The following is a 16,869-nucleotide window of genomic DNA, read 5'->3' as shown; positions in this document are numbered from 1 at the left end:
TCTGCTTTGATTTATCATATTTTTCTTTAATAGTAGCCAATTTTTCTTTGGTCTCTTTCAGTTCAGCCATCTGTACTTCTAGTGCTTCAAGCTCCTTCATCATATTTTGCATGCTGAGGCTAGGCACCTGTTCTGATGTTGTTGTTGGTGTTGTCACTTCTGTAGCTGGTGCTGAGCCTGAAGGGCCTGCCTCTAATGTTTGTCCAGTGGGAGGACCTGCTGCAGTAGTTGCAAGTGGCACACCTTCAGTGGATGTAGATGTCTGTGCTGGCTGAGTTGGTACTTCACCTTGTTTTGTTTTTAATGCTACCTCCAATGCACCCTCTGTCTCCATCAATCTCTTATATAAACTCAGGAGTAAAGCAACCACATCCTGATCCTTCTTTTGTTCTGCAACCTCTCTAGTCTGAGGGTGAAGGGTAGCTGGCAGCTTGATATGCTTTCTCAGAGCTGCTATGTCTTCATCTCTTTTCTTCAATAGTGCCTGCACACCCTTAGGGTCCTTTGGATCATGTCCCAGCTCTATAATAATTTCTTCCAAGGACTTGATTCTGTTGTCCTTGGCTTGAGATGATGCCTTTTCTAATTCTAGCTAAGCAGTAGTATTGTGTAGAGAATTTTGCAATTGGTGTGCTAATAGATTTTTATCAACCAATGTGGAATAGAGCATCTCCCCTGTTTTCCTGTGTAGCTCGATCTGGTCCATGGGGTGGATGTCTTTGGCGAAAATCTCCAAATTGGTTCTGATATAATCAACAGCTGATTGAGGTTGATGCATAGTAGGCCTAAAATGATTGAGAGTCATTTTTTGTTCTTGAATATCATAAGCTGACATTAGCCTCTGCTGATTAGTTGGTGCCATCTTTAAGAGTTGATTGTAGATCTGGTATTTGAGAGGCTCATTTCTTTTCTTGATGTCTATGAACTGCTTCTTGATGCTAGAGTCCGCCTTGGACCGCTGCCTTGAAGAACTTACCTCTGCCCCATGTTGTATCTGTTGTTCTTGCTGCAAGGAGCTGGCCGATGTTTCAATGCTAGGAGGGAGCATAGTATCGGTTGGTCTTTCTGGAATTTCCTCCTCCGAAAAGGGATTTAGCCTTTGTCTTTTCTCACCTTGCTGATCCGTTGAAGTAGTAGGAGGAGTATCCTCTTGCCTATCTCTTTTCCTCATTCTTTCCTCATTAGCTGGTGTTTGTAAAACTGTAGAATCAACCGTTACCTCCTGCCTTGGAGGGATTTTCTCTTGTGTTTGCTGCTCGGTGGAGGCAGGTGCCTTAGCCATGCCTTCTTGCTATTCTACTTGCTGCTCTAAATTAGGAGGTGACTCCTCTTGTTGTACTACTTTGCCTTTAGCCATGTTTGCTGCTTGATCAGTTGCTTTGGCAGATTGCTGGGGAACAGTGGACGATGAGGCAGTTTCTCCAAGATGCTGAGGGGCTGAAGACCAAACCTGTCCAAAATATTCCAAGTCAACTGATTTTTCTAAATTCTTAATGGCTCTTTCTGCTAATTCCTCTTCAGAATAATCCTCCACTAATGTGCCTTCTCTCCACTCTAGTTGGTTAGCATGTTTTTCAATTTCTGGAATGCTAAAGTGATCATAGGTAGCAAGCCTATACTTGATTCTTCTGAGGCTTATGAAATGGTTAGGGTCATACGGTGCCCAATAGAAGCTTGTCTTGAGAAGGAGGCTTTTTAGAATATTGTCTGCCTCTTCCCAAGCTTCTTCCCTCTTGTTAAAGATAAATGGACCCAGCTGGTGCTTAATTTTCAGCTGTGCTTTCTTATTTCTGCTATGAAAGTGGATCATGTCTGCATTGCCAAACTGTCGGAAGTATTCTAATGCAAAAAGTCTCATGGGAACGTACTTTGGTAGTCTGTATGGGGCTAGCTCACAGCCATATATTCTGATCACTGTGTGGTCTTGGTAGAAGTACCAATCTCAAATGCTATAGTTCTTTGAAAGCTGAAGGATTTTCTGCATATCATCGGTGAGTCTAGGAGGAGGGGAACTCTGCATCAGGGACAAGGCTGGATGAATGAACAGGTCAATGAACTCACAGTAGTTGTATGGTGAGTAATGAATATGATGACAGACTGATGTCCAGAACATTACAGATCTTCTGTTTCCCTTTGCATCTAACTTCTTGAGGAAAACAGGAAAGCTATCAGGCTGATTGTACCATAGCAGATGATATATATAGGAGGTGTATTTGAATACCCTCTCTTTCTCTAGGTTCATGAACTGTTCATGAATCTTGTCGGCTATAAATGTAGCATAGTCATACTAGACAGCAGGGGGCTATCCTGGAGTGAACATGGATAGCATTACCAAGGTTGTCTCATCCACAAACTCACTGGTTTTGAATCCTAAGATGGAGGATATCATGTTTACTAGCAGTCTCCCTATGTCATTGAACCAGACATGTAGATAAGGGGGAGGCTGCCGGGGCTGGAAATCTGGGAGCATGAACAATTGGCCAATTCTTGTAATTTGTGAGTTGGACAGCTTGGCACCTTGCTCCAGCAAAAGTTGCATAGAAAGAGGAGTCAGTGGCTTTGCAGATTGAAACTGTAGCATTTGGTTGATGGCTTCAGGAGTGATATGGAATAATGCAGAGCTTGAAGGACTCAGAACAACCCTTTTATTGGGGTCATAACTTGTGCAGCATTGGTGAATCAAATCAGGGAAATCATTCACCTGGGGGAGATAATAGATTGGTAAGTGGGAATTCCAGATTCCCAAGATGTCAGTACCATCTCTGTGTTTTTTCTTTAGCTCACAAACGGTTTCTATGTGATATTTGTTACATAGTTCAACTGTTTCTTTCATTTGATAATCTCTGTCAGCAAGGGCCAACCATTCTAGGTCTTTATCTGGGGCATCCAGAGGTGCAATATTCAACGCCACAGGGGTCTCCATTGTTTAACTGTTATTTGGAGTTGTATTGAACTTGACTTTCTGAAAAAAGGTAACACAGAGCAGTGAATTTCGATGGATAAGGCAATTTGCAGAGAGAACACGGGTAAATTGGGGTGAAACAGAGTTAAAATGCTGCTGAGAGAGGTTAAAAGAGCCAATGCTGGGACTGAGTGCTGCTTCTACAGTGGAATTTTTCTTCTAATGCCTTTAAGTCGCAAATGCGCAAGAAGTTGTGGGGGCTTGGTAAATTTTGAACAATGGGAGCCCTACAAGTGAATTTGGGGCTCAAAGTGGGAGATGGAGGTTCTTCCTGCTTAGGAATTTTTTAGCAGTTCTTATGCTTTTTTCTTTCCTCTCATTTAATACAGTGAACTTGGAAGGACCAGGGTATGCAGAGGGAATTGATAAATACCTGGGGACTGTGTGGCCGACGGTGTTGAAGGTTGATTGAACTCATGGCGCCGGCAGCTAGGGAGCAAACTTTGGAGTTGGCGGACAGACGACGTAAATGGCATGCAGGAAATACAGTGCGCGTTTGGTAAGAAAATGGGAAAAAAAACGATTTTTGCGCGATAATATGGAAAAATTGGTATTTGGCGCCTTTTTGATGGATGACGTCAGCATGACGTCATTGGTCCGGTCGGGTACGGAGGAATGACGTGTCAACTGGTGATTGGGTCGACATGGACGAGCGACGTGGCGGACAGGTTGGAAAAATGGCGGAATGGAAGCTGACGTAACGCTGATGCGGCAATGACGTGGAGCGGAAAGGGAGAGCGGTAACAAAGGGTGGTTAGCGGTATTATCGGACAGCTTAAGGTACGGGCCCGGTAATGGTCAGAGGCCACCCGATCCAGTAACAAATGGGCACGCGTCCCAGGCCCTACGTCACCCTCTGACAGATTTCGGGCGGTAAAGGACGGCGATCGGGGGAGGTCCGAAATCGCCGTGGACCGTCGGATGGGAGGGCCCGGATCCGACGGATGACGGGCCGCGAATATGTCAGCGCGATACGGCGGGACCCGACGGGTTTTTTTTTTAAATATTTTCTGCTTTTTGGTGAAGCGCGCCGCAATGTAAACATTGGAAAAACGACTTAGAGTGGGTTTTTTCAAAAATTCACATAATAAGCGGGGAGAATACGACATTGCAGTTTATAAGGTGGATAAGGGTTATTAAACCAACCAAATGTTAATTTAATCCCCAATTATAGTATGAACTAAATACATGAAAGCCTTTGATTCTGTAACGTTTGCCGAACTTTAAATATATGGCTATAATGCTCAGGGGGGTATTTACATTTTTTTTTTTTCACAATAATTCTATAATAGTAGGGGAAGAGGAGCACTTAGGGAGTTAGATAATAGGGTTAGAAGTCAATGTGAATTGGGGATGTGAAAGAGGAACAACGAGCTAAGTTTAAAGAGTAAACTTAGATTTGGAAGTAGATGAAAGTGAGGAATGGTTTTACACCAGAAATGTGGCTTCTTTTCGGAGAAGAAGGTCAAGACTTGTCATGAATTTTTCCAAGGAGAAATACAAGAAGGACTATTTAGGGAGGTCCTAAAGTCCTCAAGGGGATGTTAGAAAGAGAGTCTCTGCGGAAAACAGGGGAAGTTAGACATGCTTCCATATTTTGTCATCAAAATGCTGCATAGATACCTCTGCAAATGCTAATATGTGCATTCTTGATCAAGGCCAAAACTGAATAGAATCAGGCTTCTGTAACTTCTGGCTACCTACCTAGCTTAGTACCTAGCATTTTTCCTTACTTCATGGAGGGTGCACTTAGACTTGCAAACCCTCATATGCTCTTTTCTTTTTGCTGCCCTCCTATCTAAATCTACCCTTATATCTTCCAAGGGCCCAGATTAAGCTGATGGGCTCCTTCCTTTCTCTATCCAGCTACTCATCTGTCAAGCTTGAACTGTTTGAACAGGTATTCATTCTCTAGTCTAGAACAGGCAATTTAAAACATGGCATGGCCCAGTTTGAACTGTTGAGCCATCCATCAAGATAGCAGTGGCATTTGGGTTGGCCACTTTCCTGGTCTTTCTTTGGGGTTCATTTCAATTATTTTTTCTGACCAATTCATTTTCTTGCCTTTTGATTATTCTTTTAAGGCATACCCTCTTTACATGTTTTAACTGTTTGTTTCTTTCACAAAAAATGGAACCTTTGTATCATCAAAGATGAACATTTTTGGCACTCCCACTATCAATCATGAAAAATGAAACCCTATTGGTATAGGAGGCTAACACCCACCATACCAAATCTTTCCAATATCTTCATCACATATTTTCCTTGAGATAGGAAAATCTCCCCTGGCTTCTGCCAAAATTTAAGTCCTAGGAAATAGTGCATCAATCCTAGGTCCTTCATTTCAAATTCAAAAGCCAACTCCCTCTTACATTTGTGAATGAGAGGCTCTGCACCTGTTAGAAAGAGGTTGTCAACTTACAACACCAATATGAGAGGTTTTTCATCTTCAACCTTGAAGTAAAGGTTGGGATCAGCTTCACTCCTAGTGAATCCCAACTTCATCAAGTAGCTATCGATCCTATCATACCATGCTCGGGGTGCTTTCTACAGCCCATAAAGGGCCTTCTTCAACCTGTACACATGAGATTTTCGATCATAAATCTCAAATCCTTCGGGTTTCTCCACGTAGACCTCTTCTTTGATTAAACCATGCAAGAACACGGTCTTAACATTCATCTGATGTAGTTTCAATCCTTATGAAGCCACAAGGGCTATTATACAGCAGATGGTGGTATATCTGGAAATAGGTGCAAATATCTCATCATAGTCTATACCTTCCTTTTGGGAGAAGCCACGAGCGACAAAACAAGCCTTATACTTTTCCGTACTTCCATCAACTGCATGCTTTATCTTGTAAAGCCATTTAGAAGTGACAATTGTCTTTTCCAGGGGTCTGGGAACTACTTCCCAGACATCATTCTTCATAATAGACTCATATTCTTCGGTTATAGTATCCTTCCATGCTTGATGCTTGATGGAATATGAGAATGATGAAGGCTCATTTTGAATGATTGTGCTCATGATGGTCAGGTATCCATGATACCTGTTTGGTTTCTTACTTTCACAGAAGGTTCCTCGGGGTGCAACGTGTCCTTTAGCATCATCAAGTGTCCACCTAAGCCATGAAGGCCTCTTCCTAGAAGAGGAAGGCTGAGGTGGAGGAGGATCAATAGGATCCATGGGTTCTTCCACATCAGGCATTGTTTCATCATCTTTTTCTTTTGGTTCCCTGGTGTTAGCTTCTTGAGAGCTCCTCACAATAGGAAGATTTTTCAGCTTGCTGAGAGCCATATCTTCGATAAAGGTGACATCATGACTAATCACAACTTCCCTTTGACCAGCTACACAAATTCTATATCCCATAGTATTTTCACTATAGCCCATGAAGATTCCTTTCTTTCCGATGCACCCAATTTGTTCCTTTTCTCTTTCGTCACATGAAAATATACAGGGCTTCCAAAAATTATAAAATGAGATATGTCAGGTTTCTTATTGGTCAACATTTCTTCGAGAGTCTTGGAACCCAATGCTTGATGGGGGCATTGGTTTTGTACATATACGGCGGTGTTTGCAACTTTGGCCCATAGAAACTTTGGAAGTCTTTGATCATGGAGCATAGCACTGACAACTTCCACAATCTTACGGTTCTTCCTTTCCACCACACCATTATGTTCAGGAGTGTATGGTGTAGTAGTCTCCCTCTTAATGCCAACCTCTTTACAAAAATCATGAAACTCATTAGATTCATATTCAGTCCCATTATCAGTCCTTAAGATCTTGATCTTATTTTCGGTTTGATTCTCGATCAAGGCATTGAAGTGTTGAAACTAGGAGAACACTTTATCCTTCTTTTTCAAGAAGTATATCCAAGTCTTGCAAGAATAGTCATCTGTAAAAGTGAGGTAATATGAATATCCTCCCAAGGAGTTCATAGGTATCATACCAGATATGTCTGAGTGAATTAACTACAATATATTAGAGGTCTTGCTTTGGCTTAAGGGGAATGGTCCCCTTTCTAGCTTTCCTTCAGCACATCTGGGACATACACCTTATTGCTCTAATCTGAACTCGGGCATCCCAGTCACCATTTTTCTTACATAAGGTACAAATTTGTAATGAAGGTGAGCAAACCTTTGATGCCATAGTTCAGACTGAAGAGATGTGTCACAAGACATGACACCCAGCAGACTTCCTTCGACCTGATATAATGAATCAACTTGAAACCCAAGAGTGAAGGCATCTTTAATATTGTTTTTCCTTGCATGTACCTTACCATCGCTGAAAGCCACCTTGTAGCCTTTGTCTTCCATTGCCGAAATGGACACCAGGTTTTTTTGAGATCACGTATATATAATACATCCTGTAGGTGGATTGTATTACCTTGATTCAATTTAAGATAGACATTGCCTACACCTTTCATGGGATATTTCATATTATCTCCAAGGACAATTTCCATGTTGGTTTCTTTCTCTATCAGATTATGGAGAACTTTTTTGTAACCAGTGAAGTGCCTTGAGGCACCACTATCAATAAGCCAATTTCCCAGCGAATCCGGAGGAGCAGAGGTAGATAGAGCAGCTAGTAGATAATATTCATCCTTCTTATTTTCAACAGTGTTAGATTCATACCTGGAATTTCCTGCCTTCTTGAATGGTTGTCCTCTTCCTTAATTTCCAGCACTCCTTTTACCTCGACCATTTGACCTGCCATTTCTTTGATTACCTTGAGAGGGATTTTGATCATCATCCCGGTGTGAGTTCCTTTTATTAGGACACTCCCTTGCATAATGACCTGGTTTATTGCAATGGTAACATCATCCTTTTCCACCCTTTGGTCCAATCTTCCTTTTGGATTTAGCCTCGGAATTGTTTCTTCTTTTAGCATGAGAAGAAAAGGCAGCAGGATGACCTTTAAGTGTGGCCATTTCCTGTTCTTATATTCTTGCTTCTTCTTGAATGCATCTAGCCATTAATTCCTCAAATCCAAGAATTACATTATTGTTGAGGAGAGTAGTCCTGAATATATACCATTCAGATGGTAGTCCTCCAAGAGTTGTGAGTGGCATTTCCATGTCAGGAATTACTTCCCCAATAGATAGGAGATTGTTCTTGATCTCGATGATTCTTAATAAATATGCTTGCATATTTTCATCATTTCCCTTCTTAATTTCCTTCAGCTTATTTCTAATAAACATGACTTGATTTGCATCATTAACTTTAAATAAACTCACCAGTCTATCGTAGATCTCCTTGGAGGTGTTCAGCTCAGAAACATAGGCCACCAAGTGCTTGTTGATAGAGTCCCAGATGATCTTCTTTACTTTGGCCTCTCCAGATTTCCATTTGTTCCTGATAGCAGTGGGTGCATTTGATGGAGGCTAAAAAATATTGCCTCTCACATGGTCCAACGCTCCCTGATATTTTAAAGTCAGATCGAGAGACATCTTCCATCCGTGATAGTCAGACTTTTCATGGATCTTGTCTTCAGTGGGGAAGAGTGTTGAGGAACCCATAGTTCTTTTAGGATAATCTTGCCAATCTTCTCTTTAGTGATTGCTCTTGCTCTTGCTTGGGCTTTTTCTGCACCTGGGCTTTGATCCCATGTTAATTTATGGTATGTTCTATGCTTAGAGTAGTTTACTTATTTTTCTTATTATTATCCACAGACTAGCAATCACATGTACATTAAGTAAAGTGCAGATAGAACATTAAATGATCGACAGAAAACAAGCCAAGACAAGAGACACAAGACATGGTGGCTAGCAAGGGATAGATATGAGGAAAGCCTTTGATCAAATCTTCTTTTATCTTCAATAATTCAATAGAGAGAAATAGTACAAAAGTTTGATTTATATCAGTAGCATTAGTGGCATCAGCCCTAAACTAGGGCAGTCAATATCTGTCAAACCAATGGTTGAATCACCTTGATTCCTTCATAAAAAATGCGGCCTTCCAAGGAGAGTCAGTTTCACCTACCGTGCTTGGTCAAAGTTCCAATCTATAGTTGCAGCCCTAAAATCTGTGTCCTTCTTTCCACACATGTGAGAGAAGAGTCTTTTCTGTGCAAGAGAGAGAAGACACCCTTTTCTGTGCAGGAGAGAGAGAGAGATGTGATGAGAGGTGAAGTGTGCAAATGAGGAGAATACTCGTGTTTATATGCAAAATGTTGGGGTTGAATAGATGCGACTGTTGGGCTTCTGAGCCTACATAAGTTGTTGGCCGACTTTGACAATTAGTCCATAATCAAAATAAATTCATATCTCCATAAATACTCATCGGAATCAAAGATCTTTGGAAGAATCCTACACCTCTTGATGAGAGTAATCTAGTAAAAATATTATCGTCCGTGGATAAAGTGACCCACATGAATTTTGGCCCTAGTTGCCAATTTTAACACTTCTACAAGGTCTAACAATACTACTACGTAGAGCGATTTTATTTCAAATGACATTGTTCACTTCTTCAAAATAATCACCCCGTTCATGTCGATAGCCCGGTCGATCCCAAGGAGCTTAGGGTAGGGATTGTTGTCATCCACAATCTCTATCACTTCAAAATCAGCCAACACGCTCATGCCTTCATTATCGACTATCACTCCAAGTAATCTTCTCATGGGGATAATCTTTTTCTAATTCACCATCCTTAATTAAATAGGAGACCACGGCAGTGTAGGTCTCCCCATTCTCTCCCATGTCTGTTTAGGCAAAACATTCGCGCCAGACCCTAGATCTAGAATAACTTGGTCCATTTCATATTCTCCTATCTGCGTAATGAGTCTCATCTCTCGCCCTATTCTTGCCTTATCCTTATCAATCTTCCTAACCACAGGTGGGCCGTCAGGAGTATTACCAACACATTTATTGATTAACTCCTATAATCCCCTTACGACCTTGCTATCTTGAAGTAGCTTCATACAGGTCTCCAAAAATGTAGTAAACATGGATGGGTCCATTTCTTCAGACCGTGTATCTTGACTTCCTGAGGTAGAAACCTCATCGAAGCTTTTCTTTGCTTCCATGAAGGTTTCCTTCGCACGCTCTAAATAAAAGCCAACCTCCCTTTCTAGAGCTTTGTGGACTCATTCACCTTCTTCAGGCTTCTTTCCCTTGTCTTCGCCAGCTTCATTCCACTTCGCAGCATGATGTTCACATTAGAATCCTCTTCACGGGGTTCAGACCTCATCATCTGCAGATTATGGGTAGGCTACTGAGGATGTGACCCTTTTTTGCATATCTTAGCTAGTAATATAGGGTAGGCTTCTATCGCGTGGTCAAATTGAGTGCAATATCTGCACGATAGGCACGTTGGGTTCATGCATTCTCAGCATAATGTCTTGGTCCCCCACAATTATAGCAAATCAGCTGTCATCGACCTCTACTAGGTCCTCCTCCACCTTGGCCTCGCTCGAAACCCTAAAATCCTCCTCGCGCACCTTGATATAGAGGTTGAGTTTTTGTCTGCACTCTATATGTAGGCATTCTATCCATCATTAGCTCATAGCTATGATAGTTACGCTCATCATGACCCACCGATTGAAAGAAGTTGCGGAAGAGTTGTTGCAAAAGTTGTAGAAGAGAAACAGAACCATTTGTTGGCTTAGTGGGCCCTGACCCCGATTCAACGTTAATTTAGCCTAACAAATCCTACTGGCCATTTCAACATCAATCCTTGGAGCGTGGACTAAAGTCTCACCTAAAGCAGTGTGGGGGATGTTGGAACCAAGTTTCCGCACCCAGAGATGGAGTGATGTCATTTGTGCCCTAACTATGCCTTTTTGTAGATCGATAAGCCTTTTAGGGCTTATCGATATACTTTTCTTAATCAACCTCTAGACCTTCGCGAAGGTCTATGAGTGTCATTTGCAGATCCTAACCAGGTGAATCAACCACTTACGTGCTTCTGTAATTATTCTTACTTCCGTATTTACCCAAATTCGCTTAAGTATCTGATAACTTCAACGAGCGTTAATGTGTCCTTCGCATAAACAAATATTATCACTTGTGTACAAATACCAATGTGAAAGATATAGATTCACACATCAATACAACATTAAATCATGAAACCATTATTTAGCATAACATAACCGCATTTATTCATAACAAAAGTAAATAGATCAAAACCACAGATAATTCCAGAGTAATATTCTTTATTAGTAAGTCAGATCTTCTTACAGACTTAAACTACCCTACGCATTCAGCTGCAGGGGTCCATCCACTCAATTGCAGACTTCTACCCTAGGCCTCTACGCACATAGTTGCAAAGCCATCCTTATATTATAAGACTCTTCGCTATTAGCTCCTACTAACCCCTCAATGACTTAACTGCTTTAGACTCTTCTAAGACTCCCCTTTTTATACAATCCCATGGTTCACAGACCATGGGTAGATCTTCGAAGCCGACACAACTTACATAAAAGAAAGGCGGAAACCCTTTATGACACTTTATATCTACGCACTTTGCAACCACAAATTGCGGAGACTTCACACTTTACATATAGAAACTTGGGCTTTCTGCCCCAAAACTTATTTTAACCCCAAAATCAACCCTAGGGGACCCTATCCCAACATTCCTCCTTTTAAAGACAATTCAAATGGTTAAAATTAGTTAATTTCTAATTAAGGAATGGTTTTGTGATTGATTGAGTTAGCACGAGTTAATTGCTCATGCAACTTGTCCTATTTCAACACATCAGTGAAATGCAACCTAACTTATCTTATATTTTAGAGCCTAATTCCTAACTTATAGGAACTTGAGTCATGCACAAGAAGGAACTCGTTCTATCTCCTATGATTAAAGCACAAATCAAGGAACCCTTTTCTAGCTAATATTTTCAACACTTCACATAAGAAAAGGGAAAATATTTCCAAGATAAATACCACATTATATATTATTCCCTTTTCGAAGTAAAGCCACTACAACTGTCAATATTCTTTTAAAGGAAACTAACACCTTAGTTATGATCTTCGTGTATACAATTACATAAATTTTATCAACAGAAAATAGCCCCTCAACTATTACTTTTGGTGCATGCAAATATGTAAAAGGAAGCTTACACATTGGATTATTTTCCTCTACATGCATATTCTTTCCAACAACATCTTTTCCAAAGGAAAGCTATTCATAATAGTTATTGTACATGAAAATACATGCTCTATTTCAAAATAAAACTAACATAATAGTTGTTATTTCTTGCAAGAAAGTACTTGTTCTTTCCAAAATAAATTAACAAGATAACTATTCTTCTTGCATACAAAACACATCTTCCTTTCCAAAAGATGCTACCTAAGTCTTGCATGCAAAAAAACACATTTATTTTCAAGAAATCTAATTCATTGGTTATTGTTTTCATAAGTGAACATACATGTCCATGTTCCAAAAAAACCCTAAACATAATAACCGTTAAAACATATATACTTTCCAAAAAATCTGACCAACAACTAGTTTTTTCATGGCTTCTTTATCTTCTTATGTACAAAGTTTCATGTATACTTTTCGAGAACTCTTTCAATAGAGCAGCAAAAAAACACATATTTTCCATCTCTTCAATGGCTAACTCCTTGTCTCTTCACCCGTCGAAGTCCATAGCGACATCCATGTCTTCGACCAAGGAGTAAGACTTATAAAATTTAGATTGCTTTGAAATCTAAAAACTAAATAGAACACATGCCATAACCTTTATGCGATTCCATTTACTGACTGTATATTCTGTTGGTTTTCACAGTGAAGTGGCCACGCCAAATAAACAAGATAAATTATCAGCAAAACCTGTTTAGTCCCAGACATCATCAATACAATGATATTACAGGTCGTAGAATCTCGAGGCTGTCACTGAGCCAAAAGATGAAATATAGCCGCGTCACAAAGGAAATAATGCGAATGGTTTCTCTATTAAACTCGAGACTCTCCCTTCTTTTATATAGATTCAAAGGGCGTTTATTAATTAATTTCATATATCATAACTTCTTTCCATTTTATAATAAGTGCATTCTCTACCTTTTTCAGAGCTCAGATCTACCGTGGATAAAGAATGGCAATCCTCGTTATCAAGAACTGAGAGTCCAATAAAACCACCCACCACATCGACCAAGAATGGAAGAAGTGAAATCATAAGGTCCAAAACAAATTTACTTAGTTACTTATTTATAACCAAATTAAATTATTCTTGATGTAATGGTTAACCATATATTAGATTAACAATATTATTATTCACTGTAATTATATGAATTTATCACTAGTAGTTAGTGGCTTTAGTTCCTTCTCCCGAGACATTTTAGTGTTTGTGTTAAAAATTTGAACAAGTGGAAAATCACTAGGAATAATTCTTATAATTTCTAAAGTATGGGGAAATTTGAAAATTTTTATATGGAATAAAATTTGAAAATTTTGGAAAACATAAGTGATTTGTATGATCTTGAAAGGTCAGGAAAAATTGAATATCTTTAGATTGAGGTGAATAGTGACAGCTATTGAAAATAATGATGTGTGATTCTTATAATAATTCAGAAAGGTTTGGAAAAATTGAATATCTTGATATTGAGGTGAATAGTGGCAACTATTGAAAATTGTGATGAATGATTCCTATAAACCTGAGAAAACAGGAAAATTTGATTCCCAAATAAAATTACAAATATATAATTACTTTAATATTTACTTATATATATATATATATATATATATATATATATATATATATATATAATTTAAAAAAATTAAATATATATATGACACAAAAATAAAAATTAATAAAAAAACAAAATATAAACAATCCAATTAGTTAATACAATTTATAAATTATGTTTTCATCCTAAAAATTAATTATTTTTCTATGGAGACTATTTTTATTAATATAGAAAATTAATATTCAATTTATATTATTTGAAAAATTAAATATAATCCGAAGAAATAACATAAAAAATCATAAATATTATCAATATTGTTTATATTATTAATTATTTATTTTTATTTTTTAATTAAAAAAATAATTTGTAATATTTATTATTATTATTATTTAAATTAGAATAATTTTATTTATATATAATTTTTTTAGATTGTCACAAATAAATTACTAGTATATAATTATATTTCAAAATAAAATTATGAGTCTTCTTACCTAACAAAATTATAATTTTTTCCAATTGAACAAAATTAAAATATTTTGTAGAAAGATTTTAGGTTGAATAACAAAAAAAACCAATTTTATAGGTACATATCTTACAAATTAACCCACCAAAAAAGAAAATTTACTTGTCAAACTACTGATGATGCATTCCCTCATAATTACTTATGCCAATCCATTTAAATTAAAAGAATAAAACAAAGCTTCATTTAACTCTAAAGAATAAGATAAGACCTAATTTAGCTATTGATTTTTAAATTTCCCAATTTTAATTTATATTTCATTAGCACATAAGTTTCCATCTTTATTTAAGCTAAAATAGAAATATTCTAATTAGTTTTCATAAAACTTTATAATGTTTTTATTTTAGGAAAAAATCCCTTCACTATATATTAAATAAAAAATAAGTTTCCCAAAACAATGAAAGAAATTACCTATTTTTATTTGGGTAACTAAATCAGTTAATAAAAAACATAAGTTGACCTTAATTATTTGTGATACATTCCAAAACCACAAATATTCTTATTTGGGTAACTAAATTTCTTAATAAAAAATTAAGTTAAGATTAGTTATTTGTCCTACATTCCAAAACCACAAATATTCATGAACTTCCCCAAAAGCCATATAAAAAAATTATTTTTTCGAAAATATAAATCTTTGATTTTTAAAAACCTGCCAATTCGTGACCAATTATTATTTCTTGACTTAATTTAATGACTTTCCCAAAACAATGAGAGAAATTGCCTGTTTTTTATTTAGGTAACTGAATCCTTTAATAAAAAACATAAGCTCAATCTAATTGTTTATCATGCATTCAAAAGACCACAAATATTCTTGAACTTTCTCTCGCTCTTATAAAATCGCGGATGAAGAAAAACTCAGAATGGAATGAATGGAAACTCTGAGTAGAAAAGATGATGGCAACTATTTGATCCACTTATCACCGTCAATGTAACTGATACTCAAATACTGTGCGATCTGCTTCTTATCAGGGAATACATGTGACCATGGAACTCTTTCGCTTCCTGCTGCTCCTGGCCCACGACATTGGAACTGCCCAACAAAAACAGTGCTGCACACACAGAGAGGATGAAAAACAATAATATAAGAATGATATAGGGAATTCTAATTCTACATGCATGGATTCTGCGGGGATAGCATAGAAATGGCTTACTTCTCTCTGCTTGAATCGTTCCAATTATCCCATCCTGGTGGGAAGATAATATCATCCATGTAAGTGTAAGCATACAGTACTGTGGAGTAAGGACCCCATGCCCTACCCAGATACATTAATCCCTTGCCTCTCAACTTGCAATGCAAAAACACAAAGCCCGAGTCTTCAGACGCGGAGGATCTCCTTTGAGCTGTAAATGCGCCATTGTCTATAGGGATAGCATGTAATTTGCATCTCTGCAAAATTTAACAAACCAAAAATTTGGATTTTTTTTATCAACTACGAAATCTGAAAAAAAAAATTACGATGCAAACAGTAATCATTATTTGTATTTGGTTTGGGTTTTACCTCATATATAGATTTTCCATTACCTCATATATAGACTTTCCATTACCGCATATGACATCGATGGCACCTTCAATGTAACAGTTGAGAATGTAATGCCTTCCACTTTCGTCTAACACGGTATCCTGATACGCAAGAAATCTGCAATCGTAAAACGCACAACGATCTCCCGAAATCCTCACCGCCACAGCTTGATCTTCCGGGGTAAGATTTCCCGGACCATATGAATTCTGCAAAACTCCAATTTTTTAAATAAACTCATCTCATTCTTTAATATGATATTAACAACCAGATATCTTACCTTAATTGTGATATTTCTGGCTATGAAATCTGAAGCATACACAGACAAGGTTGCGGAATAATATGTCCCGCCGGACGACTTCGCGCAATCATTCCAAGTGATAACGGTTTTCTGAGCGTCTGAGCCCCTCAGAGTTATAAATGGCTTCTCTGCAGGAATCGTCACCTTCTCCCTGCGAAGTATGAGAAAAATTAAGTTCTCGTCCTATAATTAATAATATTAATTTGATAATGTCTACGATGAAGATGGTTACTCTGTCAAGACACTTTTTTTTGACGTGAAGTCATCGATTTTGGCTCAGATTTTTAATAATATTCTCTAACAAAATTCCGATCCTGATTTTTAATATTATTCTCTAATAAGACTGACCCCAAATAGCTAGGGTTCATGCATTAATACTCACTTATAAATACCTGGTTGAACAAAAATCTCGACCGGGTTCTTGTTATTCGATGGAACTGCTTTGATGGCTTCGTTAACAGTGGGGAACTGGCCTTTACCTCCTACCGTGAGCACAGGTCCTTTGTCAGCTTTTGCAGGAACCCCCTTAACTTTTCGAGACGAACTACCCTTCAATTCTGAATTGTTCTCCCTGTTACGCACTGGATGGTGTTCATATATCCCGCCATTAATGCTGTAGGCAGGTTGTATAAAAAACCCGTGCAGCACTACAAGCAATAAACCGATTGCCAACAATCCTCTGCGATTGACCATATCTGAGATTCCCAAGAAAAGGATGGACAGATTCTGGAATGGGTAGATTCTCAACAGTTCTGCAATGAAAAGAATGCAACACATGGGACTCTATAAATGGTGGCAATGCATTCTCTTTTAGCAACACTGGTTCAATCCTTAGACTGCCTGCCCTTGCACATAAGATTTGGTGTGCTCCATATTACTTCATTCCATTAGGCAATCCATAAGTTGCTATTAGTGCGGTAGTGCTGCATTGATTGCAGTATATTTTAT

The 16,869-nt window shown here is 38.2% G+C and overlaps 1 protein-coding gene across 1 annotated transcript; it reads right to left on the bottom strand.

The window, feature by feature from the left end:
- Positions 1–1,291: 1,291 nt before the first annotated feature.
- Positions 1,292–16,614, bottom strand: LOC149259609 (putative pectinesterase 11). Its single transcript, XM_089454658.1, has 6 exons — positions 16,304–16,614; positions 15,901–16,072; positions 15,626–15,829; positions 15,255–15,490; positions 15,080–15,152; positions 1,292–1,450 (listed from the first exon to the last, which is right to left on the bottom strand). The coding sequence occupies exons 1-6, from the start codon at positions 16,612–16,614 to the stop codon at positions 1,292–1,294; spliced, it is 1,155 nt and encodes a 384-aa protein (XP_089310784.1).
- Between the last annotated feature and the right edge of the window lie 255 nt (positions 16,615–16,869).

Source organism: Pinus tabuliformis, chromosome 6 (assembly GCF_031772625.1).
Source record: "Pinus tabuliformis cultivar Carrire ecotype Pingquan chromosome 6, CPIR1, whole genome shotgun sequence".
NCBI classification, from domain to species: domain Eukaryota; kingdom Viridiplantae; phylum Streptophyta; class Pinopsida; order Pinales; family Pinaceae; genus Pinus; species Pinus tabuliformis.
Note: the sequence above shows the minus strand (reverse complement) of the source record. Positions and strands in the feature narration are given on the sequence as shown.

What these genes read in the sequence shown, in the direction of transcription:
- LOC149259609 (XM_089454658.1), bottom strand. Translation starts at nt 16,614, where the DNA reads ATGGTCAATCGCAGAGGATTGTTGGCAATCGGTTTATTGCTTGTAGTG. An exon ending in GTTCAACCAGGTATTTATAA is followed by an intron (nt 16,073 to 16,303) that starts GTGAGTATTAAT and finishes CATACTTCGCAG; the next exon opens with GGAGAAGGTGACGATTCCTG. An exon ending in AACGATTCAAGCAGAGAGAA is followed by an intron (nt 15,153 to 15,254) that starts GTAAGCCATTTC and finishes CTGTGTGTGCAG; the next exon opens with CACTGTTTTTGTTGGGCAGT.